Source organism: Dasypus novemcinctus, chromosome 13 (genome assembly GCF_030445035.2).
Source record: "Dasypus novemcinctus isolate mDasNov1 chromosome 13, mDasNov1.1.hap2, whole genome shotgun sequence".
NCBI classification, from domain to species: Eukaryota; Metazoa; Chordata; class Mammalia; order Cingulata; family Dasypodidae; genus Dasypus; species Dasypus novemcinctus.
In genome coordinates this window covers 48,981,826-49,006,388 of record NC_080685.1, presented here as the reverse complement: position 1 = coordinate 49,006,388, position 24,563 = coordinate 48,981,826, and the positions used below count along the sequence as shown (strand labels likewise).

General features: G+C 45.6%; 1 protein-coding gene and 1 pseudogene across 4 annotated transcripts in view; one reads left to right on the top strand and one right to left on the bottom strand.

The window, feature by feature from the left end:
• PRRX1 (paired related homeobox 1) overlaps positions 1-18,917 on the bottom strand; it is a 139,297-nt gene extending 120,380 nt beyond the window's left edge. The window contains exon 1 of one of the 4 annotated variants that reach the window (XM_004451535.5): positions 17,512-18,917. In XM_004451535.5, the coding sequence (XP_004451592.1) occupies positions 17,512-17,752 (241 nt within the window). In that variant the 5' untranslated portion in view covers positions 17,753-18,917. The remainder of the gene's footprint in view (positions 1-17,511) is intronic. The other 3 variants (XM_004451537.5, XM_012522576.4, XM_004451534.5) reach the window with 3 other exon arrangements.
• Positions 18,918-21,824: 2,907 nt separating this feature from the next.
• LOC101426043 (thiamine pyrophosphokinase 1 pseudogene) overlaps positions 21,825-24,563 on the top strand; it is a 43,255-nt pseudogene continuing 40,516 nt past the window's right edge.

The following is a 24,563-nucleotide window of genomic DNA, read 5'->3' as shown; positions in this document are numbered from 1 at the left end:
CACTGCGCCCAAACATTCCCTCTCCTCTGTCAACTGCTTCCAGGGAGCTTATGATGAAAAGGCTTAAAAGTTTTAGAGAAAACTGGGGTACAGAAACAGAGGCAAGGTGAGGTAAGGAAAGCAAGCACCCTGGGTCAGTCCTCCAGGCAAGGCCACACAGCCTCATTAACAATGTCCCCTCTTTTCCTCTTTCATCTGTTGAACTTAGCTTGATCCCTTCAGCCTCCTGAGCCACTGTGGTCAGAGCATCCTGGCTGTGTATCTCTGCTGCTCAACTCTGCATCCATATGGCTGGTTCAAAATACCACCATCTCTCACCTGGACCACTGCAATAACTTCCTAACTGCTTCTCCTCCCTCCTCTAAAATCCATTCTCCATGTAGCAGCCAGGTTGTTCTTTTTAAATATATAAATCAGATTATCTCACTCCCCAGCTGAGCTCCCTCCAAAGGCTTGCCACTGCCACCACACTAGGAATATAAGCCAAACTCCTCACTGTGGCCTCCACAGGTCTTAATACCTGGCCCCTACATACCTCTCTGACCTCATCTTCTACTAAACTCCTATCACATCATACTATCTCCCAGTCACACTATTTTCTTTCTGCTTCATGGATGTGCCAAACTTGTTCCTGCCACAGGGCCTTTGCATTGTTGTTCCCCATTCCTGGGAGGCTCCTCACCTTGACCTTGATATGTTTAGCTCTTCTTTTCACTCATATCCCTTCTAAATGAGCGTCCTTTACTTACTTTATAAATGTACTGTTATTCATAATTGAATTACGTATCTACATGCTTGTTCGTTTACTTACTTTTGGTCTCTCTTTCCCAGAGAATGTAAGGTCTATGAGAAGAAGCAATTTATGTCTTGTTCATTGCTGTATCTCCAGCATATAGGGTAGTAACTGGCACACAGCAGGTACTCAACATATATTTGTTGAATGTATGAAAGAAGGAGTTAGGAGAAATGAAAGAGTGGAATGGCAGTTTGTCCTGCAAACATGATAGGCCTAAACATGTTTCCACCTTTGTTTTATCAGCCAGTCCCAGACGGTGACAATATGGGGTGCCCAGGGTTTACTGCGTGTCAGGACAATGACAATTCAGCACATACTTTCCCACTTGGCTACCATTCTATGTATTTATCTTCTTCAGATGGAACTCTAGAGAGGAGGGATGAGTAGGTTGATTGAGGCATGAGAAACCCATCAGCATCCCTAAGAAACTATGTAGTATGACAATGCTATAAAGGACAATGTGAGAGCACACAAAAGGAGCACCTAATTCGGACACTGGTGGTGAGGAGGGATTAGTGCCAGAGAGAGCTGCCCAGAGATTAGATTCATCTAGTCCTAAATGTAGCTTAGCACCACTCCTATACCAGTAAAGAGGGAAGGGTCATCCTTTTCCTTCTCACTATTGCACCACACAGCCACTTCCCCCCAGGATGCAACACTCTGATGGCTTCATCTAAATCATAAGTTTCTTAGTCTTTTGGAGGCTGTCTGGGAGCACAATCACCATTTATAACATTGCATCTGGACAAATGAATCCCCAGTTCCAAACAATAAAATTAGGAATGACTGTCTGTATATTTCAAATAGAATCTTAACTAAAAAAAAAAAAAATTGTCTCCTTCCCATATCAGAAGAGAACATAACCATTAAAAGTCCCATTGCAGGAGAGAATATAATCAGATATTTTGGACTGTCAAGGTTTTTGCGGGTTTTTTTTTTCAGTGTTTTACAATGCATTATTAGAATTCTGATGTAAGGTAGATCCATATGTACCTGATTTAATCTTCAATAATCTTGTTAAGAAAAGATTGCTATTTTTCCCTTTTCATAGGATTAGGCTCAAGGTCAACCCTTTGCCTTTAGGAAACCTTTCTGGCGCACCCTAGTTCCTTCTCTCGTGCTATCTTCCAAGTGACTTCTTCATTCAAGTTCACTGAGCCCTGTAATTAACCTCAGTTTTGCTGTTTAACTGCTATTGATGCATCCAGCACCACCAGGGAATTTTCTTTATGGAGACATAATTTTCGGCATGATTATTTGCATATTTTCATTTGTAAGCCAACACATAGTCCATACAGCAGTTACAGGAGCTCTGCGATCCACTGGGGAAAAAAATGTCACAGAAAAGCCAGTCAACTCAACCATCTCCTTCCAATTTTCTAGCCACTGGAGGATAAGTGAGAGGATAAGGGGATACAGTATACCACAGGGTCAATGCAAGTTCTGGTTTTATCTCTAACTTTGAGGCTTTGGGCAAGTGACTACACCTCTCTGAGACTCAAAACCCTATTTATAAATTGAGGGTGACAATATCTACCATTTAGCATTATAGTGAATATTTTTTAAACATTAACATTGGGATCACTTGGTTCATGATGGTTGCTCAAATAATCTTAGTTTCTTTCCTTTAGCTCCCTTCTTCCACTGAGAGACCAATGGCACTAAAGAAGTGGGGTCACTTTTTAGCCACAGAAAAAGACATAAAGAAATATGGAAAATAATCTGAATTCCCCTTGGTTACCCTGAAACCTTCTTTTTTTCCTCATTGATACATTTTACATCCCTGTGGGTTAATAGGATTAGAACCACATTTTACAGTTACATTATAGAAGTCAATCTCACATGGGGGATTATCTTTGTATGGAAGCATTATGCTTGTTACTCAAAAATTTGTATTTAAACCAAGGAAGTCCAGCTGTCTTTGGTAACAGTTCCCCAAAATGGAAAACTCATTGAGAAGGTGAGTCAGCTGGGATAACTTTCAGGACACTCACAACCCAAGCCAGCATCTGCAAGTTCTGAAATATGGGATGTTATGACACTTGGTGAATTACTTCTGACGTACTTAATTATGCAACAACAAGATTTGCAGAAGCATAACCACATAGTTCCCCTGGGTATGCTGCCAGTGTGCTCCACAAATGATTAAATATAAAATAAACAACAGCCAACTGTGAATTATGAAGTTGTAATTCCACCAAGGGGGGCTCCAGTGATGTCATAAACCACTAGAGCAAAGCTCCATGTCACCAAAGGATCCCAGATGGGCTTAGAGGCCTGGAACTCAGCAGTGGTCTCTGCTGCAGAACGTGTCTCTAGGAAAGCATTTCTCCTCTAATTGTGTTCCTCTCCATCTATGCAAGAGCTGCCCTTTCTTGTTCTTTTCCTCTGAGCTTCCTAAAAATCACACCAGCCCTGCTTTTCTAAATACAGTTCCTTTTTAAGTATTCAAATCATCAGTCATTTAAGAGGTTATCCCAACACCCACCCATTATACAGCAGTCTATGAATTACATATACTTTATTAAAGAAAGTAAATCCTGACATTTAATAGAAAATCCATTTAGGACAAGAACCCTGGAGCACACCTTAGAAAGGGATATTTGAGATGCAACTTCAGTATATGCCAAGCCTAGCACTTCACTTATGGAATAAACTTGATTGCCTTTAAGCATGGTAAACTTGGAAAAATTACACTGCAATTTCAAATACAACCTTCACACAGGTCAGTTTCTAAAAAAAAGGTAAATTAAAACTTGTTTTTCTCAGACCATGAGGATGATATATAAATAAAAGTACATAAATATCCAAAAGACTGTTTTATCAACCATTTGAAAGTAAAGACATTGTAAGAAAGATGGTACAAAATACTATAATATAACTACTTGGATAAGGCAGACTTTTATTTAAAAGTTTACTTATAAATAAAATTAAAGTTAAATTACAAACATTCTATCTGTGCAATATATGGCCACTTCTTTGACACATGCTTTGTCTTTTACAATAAGAGCTGAAAAAGTAATCACCTAAAATTAGTCTTAATTGGGAGTTTTACAATTTATTTACCTCCAAATAAATTTGTTTTATATAAAACACTGAGGACAGTCCCAGACATCTAGCAAATAGCATGTGTGTGCTCCTTTTTATTTCTTGCTTGTTTGTTCATGCATGTGTTGATTTAATAGTCATTTACTAAGCCACTTATAATGTGTAAAATATCATGGTAAGTGCTCTGCAGTATTAAAATTCTGCCACTCTGCCTTTGTCCTCAAAACCATGTACACCTGATTGAACACACAGGCCTGATACTTACGAAGAGTTAAATAATATATTTTGTCTCCCTAGCCACATAAAATAACACCCACAATAAGGTGGATGTCACAAGGAAATACATCATTCAATACCAAACTACTGTGGGATAAAGTGGTCTCATCAGTGTTTTCAAACTTTGAGGTGCATAAAAATCATATGCGTTATATGAAAGGCACGTGTTTTAGAGATTTTGATTCACGAGGTCATGGCGGGGCCCTGGAATCAGCTTTTTAAAGATGGTGCCATTCATTCTGATGAAGGTAGCCAAGGCATTCAGTTAGATAGCAACCCCATGAAAGAAAGAATTCAGCTGCTTGCTATGCTATCTCTCTTTACCGCTTTTCTCTAATTGATTAGAAATGTCTGCATACAGGACAGGCACAGACAAAAGAAAGAAAAAAAGAAAACAAGGACAGAGGAAACTTCCTAGATGGAAAGGACTTCCAAGCTCTCTAAAGACGAACAGCAACCCCAAGTCATCCGCACCTCCAATTAGCACACCATATCATAGATCCCATTCAACAATTTTAGCAAACAGACACAAACACTTTTTCATGTCAGAACTGATACTCCCAACAGAGCTCTGCTAGTCCTCACTTAGCAGGCATAGGAAATGCCCTGCCTTTCTCTTACATGAGGCACAGAAGTCCTTCTTCACTAGATCCACAGTGGGTGGTTTTCCAACATGTAACACAATGGTTAGCCATGCTGACCTACTGCCCAAGAATACCAGAGAGATTTTTTAGTTACTTGGCCATAAAAAAAGAGTCCTGGATACTTCATGATATAGAAATGCAGTCTGTATGTCTTCCATACTTATCAAGTTTCAAAGCAATACATATGAAAACAGGTCACATAGCAAACAGAAGACAGAATGTTTATCTTACACAACTGATTAAGAATTCTAAGTTAGCAAAAGAATGGCAACTTTATGTATAATTATAGTCAACATAGTATTATTCATGTACAAAAAATTAAGTAAACCCCACAGAAATCTCAGTGAACAGTAAGACAGTGTTATATTAGGGACATTATATTACAGAGAGAATTTAACATGGTTAGTCTCCTAGAAACATACTGCCTGTGTCAGGTGTAAAATAAAAGTCTCCAGGTCTCCTAACCATATCCTAGCCTTTTGTCATATATTCTACATAAAATTCAGTGGCTCCAATTATGGGTTGGGGATTTGTCTTCTTCAGTCACTCTAAAGTCTGCAATGATGGCTGAAGCAAAAGGAAATATAGAAGTTTGATGCCATCTGAAAGTTTTAGAAGATTTGCACTGCTGTTCTATACTACAGAAAGGAAGGGTAGCCTAAAATGATCTTCTGACCCAAAGTCCGGGCTCTACCAGGGGCTCATGGTGTATTTTATGAGTGTAACTAAAATCATAAAGCATCAACTTCTAACTGCAGATCAAAGTGGATGTTGACTTAGTCACTCAACAGGGGAAACGTGGTTAGAGTGTGACTTTTGGAGTATGGAAACATTCCTAAATTCAGTTGGTATTGAATGTCTTCTAACATTGTTTGGAAAACCACATTGAATATATATCTGAGCCTGCAATGAATGATATTTATCAGAGATATTATGGAAATGGGGAGTAGGAAACAAGCTAGTATTTATTTGAGTGATTTCAATGGGAAGCTGTTAAGATGCTGGGCACTCCTCTTACATTATCTCATTATTCCAAGCAACAAATCTATGTGCTAGTTATTAATGTACAGTTTTACAGATAAGTAAATTGATGGCCACAGATTTATCTAAGGTCAAGTAGCAGGAAATGGCAGTGCCACAATTTAACACAGAACTTTTTTATTCCAAGAGAAAACTCTGGGAAGCTTGTGATGTCCCTAAGTATAAATTTAAAATTCTCACTTTGTAAGGACTGGGTATAAAGCTAATGAAATGTTTTCTTCTTTTTTTTTTTTTCTTTATTTGATGACTTAATTTAGAAAATTCTCCATTTAAGCCCAGTTTAATGCCTTCTGGTAATAAGGCACATACATTTAGCCTTTTCTTTCTCAAATATTTTCACAAATATACTCTTTTTGGCTTGCTACATTCTCATGAGTAATAGTGTATCTAAGAAGATATAAATTTATATAGCAGTCCATATATTCTGAGTAAAAATGATCACATCCAGAAAAATCTCCTCTTCCCTGAGGAAAGCTAGGAACAGACTAAAGGAGGCAAAACGTGCAGTGATGTTATTTTCTGTTTCTCTTGTCAGAAAGGATTCAGTCTGTGAAATATGTCTAGCTAACCCGCTGATTTCAGTTCCATGATTAATGAATTAAATTATGTTTTATTTCTTAAATGTGTTGAGGATTCATACTGTGGTCTTCTCCTGACCTTGGGGATTAGAGCTGCTGATCAGCACATCTGGACATGGGCTGAGAGCTCTCTGGGTGGTTCTCTTTCTTCCCTTTCTTAGAAATAGGCAAGATGGGGAGCGGCAGAAACTTTTATGGGGGAAGTGTGGCTTTTAATCCTAAAATTGCTGGTTTCTCTCTCTTCCCCTTATCTCATTAGAAGAAGAAAGGTCAACTATTAAGATTTATCTAAGTCATTCTTTTCAAAATTTTTTTCTTTTGGTTATATATCACTTGTTATTATGTTCCCTAAATAAGATATTACTATATCAGGCAAATGTTTTGATGTCAGCTTGCCGGGGAATAATTGTTAAATACACTTTAAAATAATTATTTCTATTTTCTCTGCAATAATCACTTTAAATAAGGGTCTGGGTACTGTAGGACTTTCACATCAGGACAAATGCATTATCTTTCATTTTCATCCATTCTTTTCCTTCTATCAAAACACATTACAATGTCCTGGAATACGTCCCTATCCTACCTGATCATCAGGCTACAGGATGTAGAGAAACAAATGTTCTTTTTCTCCTTTTTCTAAAAAAGCATTTATGAGGCTTAAAATGTCTAACAAAATACAATGCAAGAACCAAGGATCTACAATAATAGAAAATTTTCAGTCCTCTATACTTACTCCTCTACTTATTTTACCATGTCCTTACTAACAAAACAATGTAAATCTAATTTTTCATCAGTAATTCTCTGTGCTCTAGGAAGGTCCCGTAGGTATTATACAAGCTTTTCAAATGTTCAAAAAGAAGAAATGTGCTCATGTCTAAGACAGGTTGCCAGCTAGAACCAGCAAAAAAGAAAAAGAAAACTGTTTACTCTGAAGGACTTGATGGCTAGAAATATCCCCACTGGAACTTGAGGAAGCTGAGAAGCAACTGATGTTACAGTTCTCACAATCACTGGAGAACTTTTATTTGTTGTTTATGTGTTTGTTTGTTCGTTTGGTTTTCATATGAAAGCAAGTTAGATAAATGTTTGTATACTTTCTTCATTTGGGGGAAACACAATCTTTGAAAATTGAAATAAAAACTCCTCTCTTGATTAAAAAAATCAGTAATCAAGACTATTAATATGATATTATCTAAATTTGTGTAAAATGTCTTTTAAAAAATTTAACACCAAAATATTGACTGTGTCTACCTCAGAATGGTGAAATATGGATAACTTTACCTTCCCAATTAAATTTTTAATGTAAAAATAATATATTTTTTAAATGAGCATCATTTCACGTTGGAGTTACCTTTATAGTTTAAAATACTTTAAAGATTACAAACATCCGTAGTATAACTATATATATATACTTTTTTCCTAAATGCAGTTGTGGAATACACTCCTCCCCCCCTCCACACACACACACAAAATCTCTAATATTAAGAAAATTCTCAAGGTAAGTTAACAAGCATAAAATATTTAGAAAATAAACAACTTATTTTAACACTTATAATAACACTATAATAATAACACTTACAATACCACTTATAATAATATAGAGCAAGCACTGAGAACAGGAATAAGGAAGATCTGACAAGAGATGTGTGATAGGAGCAGCACATAGAAAAGTAGCACGTGGCGGATTGTAAAAGGAAGCACAGAGCAAGGACATTTCAGGTAAGAAATCAGAGAGGCAGAAATGAGAGCAGAGGGCAGTAGAAAATGTACTGGCCTAACTAGCACACTGGGGGACAGCAGGGAAACAGTTTGAATCTGCAGCCACATGTGTAAACAGGCAGGTTGTTGAAGCAAGGACGGGACTATAGACTATAAAGGGGGATTTTAAGGGAAGATGAATAATTTGGTCTTGATGTAGAAAAGAATAAAAAGTGGTTGTGAATTAAAGGGGAGAGGCATGATGGTTTTAAAATGTGTTTGCAGACTATGGTAGCATTCATCATGCATTCACTCAACAAATATTCTTTAGGGATCTATTGTATTTACTTGCTTGTCACCTACACATAAAGGGGGACAAGCATGGATTGTCCCAATTAATGTGAAGGCTGGTACAGCAATGGAGGTGAGATTTCATGGAGACTTAAGAAGTAGACGGATTCAAGCGCTTTTAGAAGGCAAAATTGTTAGAACTTGGAGATGGATTGGACAGAAGCATAAAGGAAGGAATCAAGGATAAGTCCAAAATTTCTGGGTTTTTCACCCTGAGGTCACCATACTGGAAAATAGGAGAGCTATAAGAGCATGCGATTGGGGAGGGGAACTTGTTCATTCCACGTTTTGTCCTTTTTGAGGTTTTGTGAGCTTAACCTGTAGATGTCAAGTAGATGGTTGCATATATGGATCTGCAGCTTCAAGGGAGGCTTTGAAACTATAAGCTGGAAGTCATTAGTATAAAGATGGTAATTGAAATGGTCTGCCTAGATATAATCTCTTAGGCAAAAGGTATAAAGTGGGAAAGAGAAGGGAGAGGACCCGATACTTAGGCTATATTGAAAAGAGGATCCACTAAAAATGGGGAGCTCATGCTTTCACTTCATAAGCAGTTCCTGAGCACAGGCAGTAGTTTGGCAGTTATCTCAAGAGTATATGACTGTTTTAATACAGACAAATATTTGGGGAAGTACCTCTGATTAAAAATTAAAATTTAATTTGTCGATTCCCAGATGTGAGGGTTTAGATTTAATACCTATTTCCACTGAAACTTTTTAAGTTTATATTTTTATGAGCTCCCTGAGATAAGAAATCATTTCCCCAAATCTCAAACCCTAAGAAATCACTAACTGGGCTATTATAAAATGAATTAGCAGAGAAGAGAAATACCTGTGCATTGCCTATCATTGAGTTCAAAAGTCTTCTCCTTTTCTGAGGATTATAGAAAACAGCATTAAAGGAGCCTTTGCAGCACACAGATCTTGGATTGCCAGCTGGGACAGAGGGAGTGCAAAGAAGAAAGGGCAGTAGACAAGGACAGGAGGTTGGGACACTGATTCTCCTACCTCCTCCACCTCCTCCTCCCCATCCAGGCCAGCAATTTACACAAAACCCTTTGCAGACCAGCACTGAATTTGCGTGGATAAATGGAAACTTGAGAAAATGTGGTTCTCTGTTTATATCTGAAGTTCTGACTAGCCCTTACACTTTGCCCATAGTCAGGCTAATTGGACTTAGCATATCCTGGCTCAAATTTTGATTGAGTTGGGCCCCTTGACCTTTAAGCTGTATATCTGAATCCTCTTTGAAAAGATTTGGCCTCCCCATATATGTCTAGAGTACCTGGAGAGCACCCATCTGTTTTTATGCTTATTTATAACTACACCACCTTCCAGCACTGTGAGGGCCTTTAAATATAATGACATGACTGATGATAAGAAATTAAGTGAATGGGGTGAATGTTCTTACTCTCAGAGAAACGTTTATGGGGAAGCAATTTCCCTTACAATTCTGGCCTCGTGCTTCTGTTTCCAGGGATCACCCAAGCTCAGAGTCTCTCGAAAGGTGGGTATTAACCACCGCCTGTGCTGAGAAGCTAAAACATTCATCCTGCCAGTTTGTTGCTCCCACTGTTGCCTCAGAGTCCAGGTTTGGTAAGGGGAGAAGAAGAACATCCCGAAGGGTCACAGAGTGGGGAGGAGGTTTTAAAAATTGATTCTCCTCTGTCCTGTAGGTCCCTAAAGGGAGATCAGCAGAAGCTAGGAGCCACCTCTGGGGGCTAGGAAAGGCTTTGGGTGCCTTAGTTGCAGACACACAGCAGACGGCCTAACTCTAGGGTGGCCTGTTTTCTGCACCATCTAAAAACTCCAGATACCATGAGAGTTTCTGCGTCAGTTTTGTAGCCCCCATCTTACATATCTACCCCTTTTTCTTAAACACACCGGTTGTTCATATGCAGGGTCACACCTTTCTCCAGGCGGCAGACCCTCTCCTTCTACATGGAACCCAGTCATCCCGGGAACCCACAGTTCTCGGGCCCCATTCCCCTCCTGCCCCTTTCTGCTCACTCTGGAATCATGACCATCATCATTTCAAACCAGAAGAACAAGGCTGTACGCCTCCCAACTATCTCCATGTTTCCGTTATAACCCAACGCACGCATGGAGCAAATACACACACTATCCCCGAAGCGTCTTCACGCCATCGATATTTCCATCTTTCTCTACTTGTGCAGAGGGCCCTTCCAGCTTGTCCATCTCTTCTGATCGAATCCCAGTTTCTGACGGCAGAGTAGTCCCAGCCCCGGCCTGGGAAGAAAGCGCCCCCTTTCGGCGGGAGAAAGCGAGGAGTGGCGATTTCTGGCAAGGCTGGCCGGCACATGCCACCCGGTGGAGCGCAGGGCCCCAGCGCCCTCGGAGCAGGGCGGGAAGAGGCGGCAGCGGGGTGGGGATGTTTGCATCTTTGCCCCGGCTGAGACGGAGAACATTGAAACCTACAATACTGTGGGCCTTGTTTTAAAAGTTGAAATTCTCCTCCTAATTAATTCCTCCTTGTCCTATCACCCCACCGCTCACCGCCACCACAGAAGCTGAGATTCAGGGAGAGCGTGCCGCCCAGGCCCCGACGCGAGCTCAGCGCCTGCGCCGGAGCTGCCCTGCCAGCCTCTCCTCGGGCTTTAAGAAAACCTCCAATCGCCTGCAAATAACCCCCGGAAAGCACAGAGCAACCAGAGGACCTGCCCTCATCCTTTCTCATAACTGGGTTCCCCGGGATTCAATTAATACACGTTTCTCAAATTTATTTCTCCCTTGAAGTTTAGCCTGGGGGAATCAATAGCGGTTTGAAAAAAAAAAAAAAACTTAAAAAGAAAAGTCCCAGAGTTCTTGAGAATTACAGCTCCCTCATTACGTGTTCAGAGAAGGGGCTGGCACTTACAGTTACCGGAGCAAAGGTTGCTGGCCATAACCCTGGTTTCTGTGCTTGAGCGCTGCGGGGACAGCTGCGGGGACAGCAGTATCCTTATGATTCTGATCGCAAACTCTCCTGAGAAGTCACTTACGTAAGTGATTGATTTGTTCTGACATGTTTTCTTTATTCCCTTTCATAGAATTTCCTTTACCAACCACTATTTGTGCAGCTTTCATGTTTGTTCTCCTACTCTAAAGGGGCTATCTCTCCTGTAATCGGCTTCCCAGATAATTTTTCTTTAAGAAAGTTGGTTCCAGTACAAGCAAAAATGTAGTAGTTTTCTTTAGGCTTAAATTTCAAATCAATAGTCCTTAATTCTCTGTTCTACTAATTTCCTGAAGCCAAAGCATATTAAACAGGTGAGGACACCAAGGATTTACTAATATTCAGACCACAGTAGAGATCTCTTACTTAAGAACTTCCACATATGGCAAACAAACCCACTGACCCCGAAACACCCATGTCCAGCTGTCCCTCCTCACTTTTCTCCCCAATGTACAGCCACTATGATTTAATTTTTAAGAGGGAATTGTGACAGTTCGTTGATATTCGTGTTGTTTAAGATCCTTGTTTTCTAATTGTGTTGTTAACCTGCTCGCCAAGCTATTTGATTTTACAAGAATCCAAATACTTGTGGATACATGGTAATGCTGTTAACATATGCATCCTCTTTCTATCGCTGAAAAGGTAGTTAAAGGACACCAAAGTGAGGGGTGGTACTCTGCTGCATCACATTAAAACACAGACTTTGACAGTGAGTGCCCAACGGTGTTACAACGGCCACACTCAACAGGTAGTTCTATAAATGTTTGGACATGAAGTGACCAGAGAGAGTTAGACCTTTCTTCAAATATTTCCTCTGGACATCTAATATCTAACTCCAAGGAATACTTGGAGAGCAGGTTTCTGTTGAATAAACTTACAAGGTGGCTTGGATGGTGGATGCTGATGCTTTACTTTTTCTTTGGGTGGAAGGGTGAACTCTTCCCCAAAAACTCCTACCCTCTCTCAAAAAAAAAAAAAAAAAAGCAAAATACAAATCTTATCTTCTCTACACACTCTCTATATTTTTAAGGCTATAGCTCCTGTGATTTCTGCTGATTCTATCTCTCCTAAAGGGTAGAACATAAATACATTTTCCCAGAGCGGATGAAAGTCGGTACCGCCAGGAGCCAGGCGCTGGGGTGCGCGAAGCTCGCCGCGGTCGCACCGGCACGCACAGGTATCTGCATCATCCCTAGCCCCGACCCTGGCTCCTCTGCGAAGGAGGCTTAGGGTTCTCCAGAAGCTTCGGGTGTGCGTTGGTGGTGCGTCGAGATGATGGAGGGAGTGGGTCAACAGGATACAGGAAAGAAATTATAAAGGAAACACACCTTTTAAAATAAAAATCAAATTGATCTGTGGAACCTATTAGGTGAAAATCTGCAAATACCATTTAGTGTAAAAAGGTCCCGGGGATGTTCAAAGCAATGATCCGAGAGGCCCTGGGTTGGTGGAGTGGGAAGGCATTTACTGCTTCTGAAGTTAAGGGACTTTTTTTCGCGGGGTTAGTGGTGGTGGTGAAGGTGACAACTTGATTTGAAGACGAATTGTTCGCTCGTGTTGTAAAATCTGAAATGACGCCCCTGGGCGGGCGAAGGAACTGCAGGGACGTGTGTGACCCAACGCTGCCTGCCTGACGCCCGAGTGCTCAGACCTGAGCGCTCCGAGCAACCACGCGAAGCAAAAATACTAGGCTGCCGACAGCCTAAGGCGCGGGAGAGACTTGCTGGAAGCTGGGGAAGGGTCTGCTCGGTGAAATGAGCGGTGAGGGTAGTGACTGTCTTCCAGGGTGGGAGACCTATCGCCCCAGGAAGGACTGAAAGCTTTGGGCCACGGGCTTTATAGGTCCAACTCCCCGACACTTCAAACTCGAAACCAGTCTTTGCCTAAAGCAGGCGAGTGTTCCTGGACTGACCATTTCTCCAAGATATGAGGAGAAGGAGGCCACCAGTCCTCTGACCCTACACGAAAAACAAACAAAATTCACGGCTTCTCTTCCCCGGCCTTGACATTCAGCTTTGGGGTTCAGTGGCCTCTCCGGATCCGGGATCTCACCGCCCCCTCTGAAGAGAAAAATTTCCGGGCTGTCATTAAAACACTTGATTTCATCAGCTCCCGTCCTGAGTCGGGATAATCGAGGCCCAAATTCAGGGCGCCAGCACGGACTTCAAAAAGCTGAGCTTCCTGGGGAATGAAGATATTCTGATGCGAATTCCAAGTGGGGAGCGCCCTAGAGGAACGTTCCTTCACCTCTGGGCTAATCTCTGGCGAAGAAGACTAGTCAGAATTGGGCCCCCAGGAGTGTGGCGGGCGGGTTGGGCGGCTGAGCCCTTCGCGTCGCGTTTGCACCTCTCCCTTTGTGACAAATCGATTTCCCGCGCCGCTGTTCTGCATTTGCGTCCCGCGGTGGTCGGGGGCCCAGCTGCGCCCGGTGCACACTTAGCACGGGCTTGTGAGTGTGTGCGTGTGCGCGCGCGTGTCTAATTGACTTTCCGTCTACCTTTTTATGACTACATGTGTTTCCAACAAAAGGTCTTATTAGGACAATCTGGTTTCACTAATTTAGAGGTTGGGAACGTGGAAGGCAGGCGCTGCTTTTTTTTTAAGACTGCAGAAATTCAAATTAAAAAATGACAGCGGGATGCATCGTCCTCCTTGGAGTAGGTCGGCCTATTTTTATGACCTGTTCCTCTTTCCTCTTCCCGACTACCCCCATTCTAGCCCTCCCCTCACTCCTTTCACAATCCGCAACCCCTCATGAATCTTCGGAGTCCTAACTGTGTTAAAGAACCATTTCTTCAAACACTTAGGGTGTTTGAACTCAGAGGTTTGAGAAATTTACTGGTCTGGAAGAATCCGTAAAAGTCGGGGGAAAGAAATCTTTCTGTAGAGAGAAAAGCAGAGTGATTCTCAGCCGGGGTGGGGGGTGGGGGTGCCGGAGTAAGGGAGTAATTCCTGGAGAGTGTGTGGGGGGAGAGCAAGCGATGGGAAGCCCTCGTTTAGGACAACACTTAAATCGTCTTTGCAAATCTTGGCCCAGATTATAATTCGAAAAGCTGCACAATTAAGGAGCTGGTATTGATACTGAGGGCTTAAGTGGCGTCTATTTTACTAATTTTAGACGAAAAGGAAATTTAGGAAAGACAAAGATATGAACGTGCCTGTATAGTTGTATAGCATCTTTTAAGTGTTTCTCCATGCTCTCTGAAGGACATGTTCATTTCTCACACTGGGGTGGACCCCCAGCAGGCTGCAAGGAGTGCGTGACTCCGAGTGTGGCCCTCTGCCCCCTGCGGGCCGGAAACCCTGCTCTAGCTCTCCCCTAGGCTGAGACGCCCCTCTTCACCTGATCCATAGCCTGTGCCTCCTGTCCACCCTAGGTTGGAGGCCCAGTGACGTCTTGAGACCCGACTTCAGTAGCTCATAACAGCTTTCTCGGCAAGGAGGAGGGTCCCCCTGAATGCTCGCGATCACCCAATTTATCAGGCCCTTCTGTTCCCATCCCCGGAGGAAGGGAAGGAGTTTAGGGAAATGCTGCGTCGAAAAGCAACAAACTGTCAGAAGAATAGGCCTTGCCATCTCTCCGGAAGCAAAGCCGGATATGTGTGTACGTGTGTATCTGTTTTCGGAGAATTTCCCCGCCCCGGGGAATGGTCTGTCTGTCCCCACCACGACGCTCTGCAGCCTGCGACCACGTCGCGGAGTTTTTCTCAGCTCTCCTTCCGCAGCGCCTCTTCTCGCTGGCTCATCCAGGAAGTGGCCCGAGACCTCTGGGCCTTGCTCTTCTGAATCTTCTCTCCCCCTGGGCCTCACTGCTTGTAACTGCGAGATGAGGTCAGAGTACCTAGCGGGTTGGTTCCCGGAGTCTCGATCACTTCTCTCGGACACTTAGTTCCCATCTCCCCTGGCCCTGCGCGTGTCCGTGCGAGCCCGGGCAGATGCCACGTGAGCAGCGCCAGCGCGGCCTGCGCTTCTCCTTGGGGACACTCCCACAGCCGACTTCCTCGGGCAAACCTCGCTTCTTTGCCCATTACAAGGCCAGACGAATCCTGAGCTCCCTTCTCGTGGCGTCCACTCGGAGCCAAACGACGGGGACTGCCCGCTTCCCTCCAGCCCTGCTGTATGGGTGCCCACCGCCGTCGGCCTGGGACCCGGCCTTGCTGCGGCCGCTGGGCCTTGGGCCTTAGGCCCGCTTTTCCTAGTGCTCTGCCTGCTCTTGCTGGGGTAAAGCAACTCTGGCCGGTCTCTCCCTCCCGGTCCCCGTCTTCTACGCAGCAGTTTCCCGGGGCCTTGTTTCTGCTGTGGAACTATCCTCCAGGCTTGAAATCGTGATAAATGTTGCGATTAACAATTAGTCACGCCAAAACAAGAACAGCCAAATGTGCAGAATTGGTGAGGCTGAGTGATAAGCCCATGGAGGTTCGATATACTAATCTGCCTACTTTTAGTACGTTTTAAACTTTCTTTAGTAAAACATTTCAAAATAATCATAGTATTTTGAAGTGCATTTTCTTAGCGCTCACAGTGCCTAGCTACGCAGACACTTAACTTCAGGCTGCCAGCACGTGCAGCAGGAGCTGCCACCAGCACCAATAATCTAAAGAGGACACATTTGCCTCTGCGCACAACTCCTTACCGCGGACTTGGGCGCAACAGGGTCTTCATTCCTCAGAGCTGGCCAGCTTCCCCAGGGAAAAGCCAAGTCAGACCTCCCTCAGCCAGCACCCGTCGCCCTCTGCGAGTACTGGTGAGTAGGCCCCCCTTGAGGCTAAAATACCGCGGGGCACTCTGACCTGAACCAAGGAATCAGGTTAAGGGTCAGGTGCCCTGCCTGAGAGGGGTTATCCCTGCGGCCTGCTTTAGCGCAACTCCGGGGCTCTGGCCACTTTGTCCAGGTCTTGTTTCCAGCTGTTCTTGAGTTCGGTTTGTTTTGCATATTTATTTTCTGAGAGTCTGAGATTGGCAATGAAAACCATAGAATCCCTGCTGGCCTCCTGGTTCCACAGATTCCAAATTTGAAGACAAAACAGCAGTTAGGAAATAGTGATGTGGAAAGCAATGCGCCTCATTTGAGAACTTCCAGCCAAATTTAGACTCTTGCAACCTGGAGGAGAGCAGGGGATATCTTTGTCTATCCGGCCTCATGTCACCGGGAATGAGTCAAGTGACAGGTCTGTTACAGACTCGGGGACCTGTAGATGCACTTGAAGTCACATTTAACTTAATGGGGAAGGGAAGAGAGGGAAGGAAGACTGTGAGTGAACTTTTCCTGGATGTCCCGGGACCAAGAGGGAGAGCTCCTCAAATGTGACACCCGGGCTCCACAAGGGAGCTCGCCCTTCTCCGCGAACCTCCAAAGATGCGGGACCACAAGGAGCAGGAGCTCGGGTTCCCCCCGTAAAGGACACTTCCTTTGCTTCGTACGAGTCTTCCCGAGTCAGGTGGGTCTTTGGCTCTGTCGGATCTCAAACCCATTAAAGGTGGAGGCAACAGCAGGGGGCAGAGAACATCTGGGACGGCTTGGGCTCGGCTTTCCGGTGGGACTTCCCTAGCGCGCTGAGGCCTCCTGTGCCCAGGCCGGGTGCATAGAGAGAGCCGCACAGATCCCGCCGCCCATGCCCTGTGTCCTCCGCCCCCTCTGCACTGACTGCGCCAGACTCCGCATACGCCACCCGGGAGAAGCCGTCCCCAACCGACTCAGCATCTTTAGCTCGCTGCCTTCTCTAAAGGGGCGGCCTCCCCAGTTTGCGCCCCTTCAGGACCCGTTCCCCAGCCCGGCCCCTCGTCCTGCCTGCGGGACGAGCAGGCGGCCGCGCTGGCCGGGGAAGGAAAGGCCGCCTACTCCGCCTGGGCCAGTGCCTGCGGCGGGCGGAATCCGTATCCCCCACCGCAGGATCGAGGAGCAGCACCCCGGCCTCGAGCCTCAGCGTCGGCCTCGACTACCCTCTCCGCGGAGCCCTGATTTTCGCAGCCCTTTCCCCTCCGCCTGTGACCGTCTCTTCCTCCAAGAACCCCTCCTTGCCCCCCGACCGCCAGTATTGGTCTCGGGTGGGCTCTTGCCGCCCTGTCCGGAGCGCCGCCCTAGGTCCCGGACACACACCCCCACGGGCACGCGCCCCTCACTCACTGTCCTGCTGCGGGGTGTCACTGCCGCTGGTGAGTCCCGGCGACTCCAGCAGGCTCCGGCCCGCCTCGCCCACGCTCTCGTCCGCCTGCGCCGCCACCATGTCCCCGGCCTCCTCCAGGTCTAGCAGGTGACTGACGGAGAAGTTCTTTTTCGCCTGCAGGGTGTCGAGGTTGCCCGGGCTGTCCAAGCGGCCGCCCAGCGCCGGCTGCCGCTCCAGAACGTGCCCGTAGCTGGAGGTCATGGTCTCCCCCTCCGATCCCACCCACCCCCCTCTTCCCGCTCGAATCAACACCAAACGCTGTGGGCGCGAGGGGGGAGAGGAGCAGAGTGGGGAAGAGAGAGGGGGGAGTGGAGAGAGAGAGAGGAAGAGGGAGGGAAGGCCAGAAAAAAAAAAAAGTGGAAAAGAGGGCGGGGGACCCTCTTCTGAAGAGCAGAGCGTCCTGCACCGGCAGCCTAGGCAGCCTCGGCTGCTTTCTTGAGGCCAAGTCCGGCAAGGTCCAAAGAGATAATCCACACTAAAAACTAAAATTAAAGTCACCCTATGTTCAAGTCAGGAGAGAGAGAGAAAAAAAAACGTCCAGTTCTCCAATAGCGTCCACACGCTCACACTAAAAATAATAATAAGGGGGAGAGAGGAAAAGGGAGGCCAGGAGGGCGGGGGAGTTAGGCAAACAGAAGAAGAGAGAAGAAGGGGTGGGAGAGAAGAATCAAAGTGGCTTTTTAAAAAAGGTTAAACAAGTTATTCCCAGGCAAGAGTTCAAGCACCAACAGAAGAAGGCTTGTTCCAGCTTTAAAACATCTTCAAGAAAACGTGTTCCCCCTCTCTGCACTCCTGTGGATTCTCAGGAGTGACTAAGGTTTCAGGAGGAGAGGGTGATGTCTTGCAGATGTATTGGAGAGCAGGATTCTCACTTTACTTTTCGTAAGGAGTAAAAAAAAAAAAAAAAAAAAATTAGGGCTTCAAGAGTCCGAAGGAGGGTGGTGGTGGATCCCCCCCTTTTCTCCCCCCACCCCTCTCTCCCTCTTCTTGCTGAGCTCCTTTTTCCTTCTCAGTTGGATCAAGAAGCTCTCTGGCACTTCAAAAGGCACAGACTGGCATGCAGAGGAGGCTTTGTAGGGAATACAAGAAAATTGGAGACCCCTGGGAGGGCAGATCTCGACTTAATAGGAGCCTGTAATTACGTGGCAAAGCCTTTGTGCCGTGCCTGACGTTTTACAGACCCCCTTTCTCCATCACAATCTCCTTCTTCCTCCTTTCCCTCGGACCGAAAAAACAGTCTGATTAAGAAAACCCCCTTTGCCAACAACTGAGCAAGAGAGAAAGGGAGAGGGAGGGAGGGAGAGAGGGAGGAGAGAAGACTGGGGGAGGAGAGAGCGAGAGACCCTTTGGATTTTTTTTCTGTAAAGGTCTAATTATCATTCCCCTGCAATAGTATCACCGGGAGAAAAGACAAACTGAAACCCAGGCACTTGAAACGGGCTGATTATTTTGCTTCGGCATTAACTCCTCCAGATTTGTTTAAGATCCTGTTGGAAATTCTCATTTGCATGTTTTCGCAACAGCTGAGAGGAAACTTGTTGGGAAAAAAATCCACAACTATTGCAATCAAATTTTCTTTTCCTTTTGCCTTTTTTTTTTTTTTTTTTTTTTTTAACGTTTCCTGCTGTTCTAACAGTTTGGGTGGGGGTAGGGGAAGCGGTTGAGAGAAGGAGCTGTGGAGCACTTTAAGGCTTCGTTAGGCTCGGCAGAGAGAACCCCTTAATAATGTAATAAAATAACAAGAGCGATAATAATGGGAGGCTCTCCCACGCTTCTCCCGCGGACTTAAGGAGGGTTGGGGAGACCCAGGAGGCACCAAGTAGATTCGAGGCTCTCCGCGGCGCTAGGAATCCCGAGGCCAGGATAGTAGGAAATTTACGTATTTTTTTTAGCCGGTCGAAAGGACTCTACGAGAATATCATAATCGCTGCCTTCCCCACCCGCCAGTTTGTGACCTCTTCGGTGTGGCGAAGAGCGCTTCCCCCGGCGACCACGCTGCCCAGTCACGGAGCCGGCGGGGACTAGCAGCGCCGCGAGCCTCCAGCGCCGTGCAGAATCCGGTGGGGACGTGGGGTTAGGGAGGACGGAGAGGGACGCAGAGGAAATCTCACCCAGATCTATGCATAATGTCCCCTTGTCGATTCTGCCGAGCCCTAACTTGACAGAGGCCGGAGAGGTGCAGAGCGATTTTTTCACGACCTGTTGGAATTTGGTAACAGCTATAATAGTCTCATTAGAAATGAGTTACTGTATGACGAGTAAGAAAAATATTAAGTGCTTATTTGTGGCGTTTTATGTTCTTTAAACACACACATACACACGTCCTCCCTCACTCCCTTGATTGCTAGACTCTTTTTTTCCCCCCTCTATGTATAGCTGAGAGGCTCGACTGGGGAGAGGGAGAAGGGTTCGAGTGTGTGTAAATGGTTTCTGGGCTCCAAACGGCCATAGTTCGCCCAGAACTTCCAGCCCTGATCTGGGAAAAGAACATTTGATGCCATCAAAGGGCTGCAGATTGAAACCAGATGTGCTCGCCTCGGTTCTTTCCATGCATTTAATTAAGAAGCCGGGATGGAGGAGACTTTTTCATCATTAGTCCACCCACTCCCCCCTCCTCTCTCCACCCTCTCGCCCTGCCCCCCGGCCCACTTGCACCCCCGACCCGGTGCTCAGAGCCCCGCCAGCGCCCCGCTATGCGTCATGCCTTTCGCTCGGGCTCCCCAGCGGTTTAGGCTCTAAGCGGCGAACATCTGTCCGCGTCTGGCCGGGGCTAGCCGGACGCCCGTGGGGCGCGGGCGCGCATCCGAGGGGGCCCGCTCCGAGTGGGAGCGTTTGAGGGGTGTCTTCCGCCGGCATTTCCAATGCAACTGCCTCCGCGAGCCTAAACCGAGCGCCGCACGTGCGCTTGCCACCGGCTGGAAAGTACATGACTTCAATTTTTCAGAGACGTTTCCACCCGGCGTCCTGCTAGATCCGCTTAGGAGAAAGTGCGGAGGGGCCGCTCCTCTCTTCCCCTCCCACGCCACGCGCGGTCGTACCGAGTTTGTCCCGGCAGCCGGGTCAGCCGCCTCGGATCTCCCCAGTACCGGAGAAACCCCTGCCTCTGCCTCCTTCTCCCTGATTCTTCGCCCTTATTTACATGGCTGCGTGGTAAAGCTTCTTTCCGACCCCGACATGACAGAACTGCCCTTTGTGACAAAAGTCTGGGGAAGGGGTCAGGGCTTTTGACACCCGGGACGTGCTGTTTCCCCTGGACACCCACCGACCTCCAGTTAGCTGGAGGAAGTTGCCTTGTTTCGGTGTGCGGTCTGCAAGGTTGGCAACGGAGAGGTAGCAGCAGGGAAGCATGCTCGGAGCTGGGCAGCGGAAAAGGTGACCCAACGTCTCCGCTTGTATTCGATTGTTTTCTCCCGAAGGGATCAGGCTCTTCACTAAATTTCACCCACTTGTCATCCCTGTCAATAAATAATATCAATTATACCAATACTAACTAGGATCCGTACTGTTTCAACCAAAATACCACTCACATTTGCTAGACACTTGTAGACCATATTATATGGACATAAAATATAGAGAGAGGCACATATAATATAGGTATTGTGTAGGTGTGTATGTACGTGAATATATACGCGTGTACATATTTATATACACATATATGTGTATATCTGTGTCTATACATATACACTAACAATTTTTTTACCTGCAGTGTTTTCTCAATATTTCTCTGGGACTGAGAGCTCAAACACCGCCCGACTGAGCCGAGCTGGTTCAGGCGGGGCAGCGCGGCTCGAGTCGCCCGCCCAAAAGGCCAAGGCTCCGAGCTGCTCGGGGCCGGGCCGCCCCTTCTCTAAGAGCGAGGTGGCCTTGGAGGTATGCGGGGTACATAGTGTCCCCCGATCCCAGAAGCTGTAACTCGGAACAGAGTCCAGGGTCCGAGGGAAGGGGAGATGCAGGTGTCGAGGGAGGCAGGGTACAGGGCCCCCTCTGGCCGCACCGCACACTTTTCACCGAATTCGCCGATGGCAGCCGGAGCGCGAAAACTCCTTGCCTGGCCGGGAATCCCGCAGGCCTCAGCTGCAGGCATCAGTCCCCGGCCTCCTCGGGACCGACATCACCGCCGGGAGTTGAGGCAGCTGGGTGGCCTGGGGCTGGGGACGCACTGGGAGTTGATTCCCTTTCCTTGCTTGTTTAGGTTATTCTGTGAGGGTGTTTCTCGGTTTTGTTGTTGTTGCTGTTTTTCTAGTAATACTTACACATGTATTGGATCCACATTATGGTTATGTTTACACACAACATAAGTAATTTGTTGCGATTCAGGATTGTAATTAAAAACCATCAGAAAACCCTACAGGGGAATTCAAGACAGGGCAGCGAGCGCGTCCACCCGGTAAAAAGCGAAAGGCGTCGGTTCCAAGAAGCCAGAAGGCGCTGGCGGAACCCTCGGAGCCAACGCGACGCCGAGCCCTGGTCGCCCAGCGGCCAGGCGCGGAGCCCCTTCCCAGACCTCGAAGGGACGCCGCACCTCGCCTCTGCTCGCCGTCCAGGAGCCAGGCTCTGTTCGCTGGAGGTGGAACGCGGGCAAATTGGTGGATCAAAGTGCTCTTGGTTCAGTTTGCAGGAACCAGGAGGGCTAAGCACCTCCGGAATGCCGGAGCGACCATCTGGCAGAAAGGAGGTCAGGAGAGGAGACTTAGGGGAGGCTGCGGCTAAGGGCACACGCTTATCCCCCAAGCAGGTGGCAGGCCGGGCCTGGGAATTCAGAAGGCCCCGGAGGAGGATGCCCTTTAGTTCTATAATCACCACCTTCCTCTCCCGTGTAACTTCCTTTTGGGGAGAGTTGGAAGGCAGGCGTTTCTAACTCAAAATCTCTCAACATCTGTAGGCCTTTCCTTGGCTTTAGCTTTGACTTCCATCCATTAATCAATATTTATTAAGAATTTTAAGCCCTGGATGATGTAACTAACCAGAACACTCTTCCTCTCGGACCCTTCCAGCTTCTGAGATTGGCTTTTCAATCCTTCTTTCTGTTTCACCTTCTTTAAAATAACTCCTGATTTGGGATTCCTCCCCACATAAGCAGGAGCAAAACTGGACTAGCAAGGAACTTGCCAGTGGATCAGACCAAAGTCGGAAGGAGATTTGATTCCCAGCCATGCACCCCTTGGGTGGTACTAGTCATAGTTTGGTACTGATTACTGCCCAGGGTTTCCCTGGCCCTGGAATTTGGCAGAACTCTGCCTCATCTGGCTAGCAGAATGCCCCCTGCCTAAGCGGTTTCTCCTCTGAGGTAGAAAGGAGGAGTTCCACTCCTTGAAATGTTAATCAGTTGGCATGATATTCACATGTGACAGGTCACAGGTTCCATGACACAAGAATAAGACAATATTACCCTCATGCAAATAGACATGCTGTGGGGCTGGCAATGCTTTGTTGCTTATGGCTGACAATTTAGCACATATTCATTAACAATGAAACAGAATAAAATATAAGACGGGTGCCCAAGGGTTCCCACATTTTAATATTTCTGAGAAAACTTTATTCCAGAACTGAAAGAAACTCCCATTTCCCCTTTCCAATTTGGTTCCTGTAATCATGTCATTTCAGGGGTATTCCTCCAATGCGTGGGTCAATCCCCCCTCACTCACCTATCCAATAGCCCTATGGAATAATTTTGAAATTTTGCAATAATAATAATATAAAAAAGGACTAAAAACACATTTCCAAAGTAGTGAGTTGGTAATGGGTCCTTTCTGTTACAGGCTAGGAAGCCTAACATATTCATTTGGGACCTAGTACAGTTTCACTGGGTCCATCTACTCCTCCAACCACTAGACACTAGCTTTGCTTACCACAGCTTTTTGCCAGCTAAAGAACCCAAAGACTTGCACATCAGCAAATGCAATAAGAATTTTAAGTCCTTGTTTTGTTAAATGCCTCTGCTAGAATTGACAGAATTTCTTTCTGAAATTTCTTATTTTAGACCTCTATTTCTCTGACCACTGCTTCTCTATCTTCTCAGAGTATTCCTTTTCCTTCACTTATACTAATATTCTCTGGTACTCTGTCCTTCATCCCCACTGGTTTTCCCAATAAACAGGTTCTTATCAGAAGTTCTGGACATTTCATGATTCAGTGCCACCTGTTTGTCGATGAGCCTTAAATCTAAATCTTAAGCTCTGCTACTTACTCACTGTTTCCTTGGCAAAACTGGGCAAGTTACTTACCTCTCAAAGCCCCAGTTTACCTCATCTTTCAATAGGAATGGTCAGGGTACCTACCACATAGATTTGCAATGATCAGATGAGAATGCACATAAATTATTTAGCATGGTGCTTCGCATAAAGCCAGAACTGGAGGGAAAGATTTCTATCTTCTTGCTTTACATGCATATTCATTGAGGAGCCTCAAACTCAATATTACCAAAGTTGAACTCACTACCTTCTGGCCATGCTTGTCTCTTTCCCCAGCAAGAAACAGAAATGACACCAAATTCCTTCCTCTCTAATACCCTTTTATCATATCCAGGTATTTGGTAAGGCCTGCCTATTTACTGATCCTGTCACAAAATAGTAAATATATGTCTATCAAATTGAAACTAAAGATTAAGTAATCCTGGAGCAGATGAATAGGCAACACAATAAATATTAATTACATATTTCATTAAGTCATGGATAATTTAGCAACATTACATGCAGGTATAATAATATAATAGTATAATAATGTGTTCATATTATACAAACAACAATAATTAGTAGTTCAGGTGGCTTGGCAAATGCTCTCGGAGGAAATACGAGTGTGAGCTGCCATAGCTTTTCTGTCCTGAAGAACTCAAGCTTTATTTATAAGATTCAGATTTACCACAAATGACTGTTGAGAAGATCAGAGGAAACAAAGGAAAAATGTTATACCATAGTCAATATTCAACAACTGTTAATTCTTTCCTCTACTCTTTGCTTTACATGCAGATGGTTCAGGTTAGTTTCCTGTGGGCTGCACAGAAAATCAGAAGACT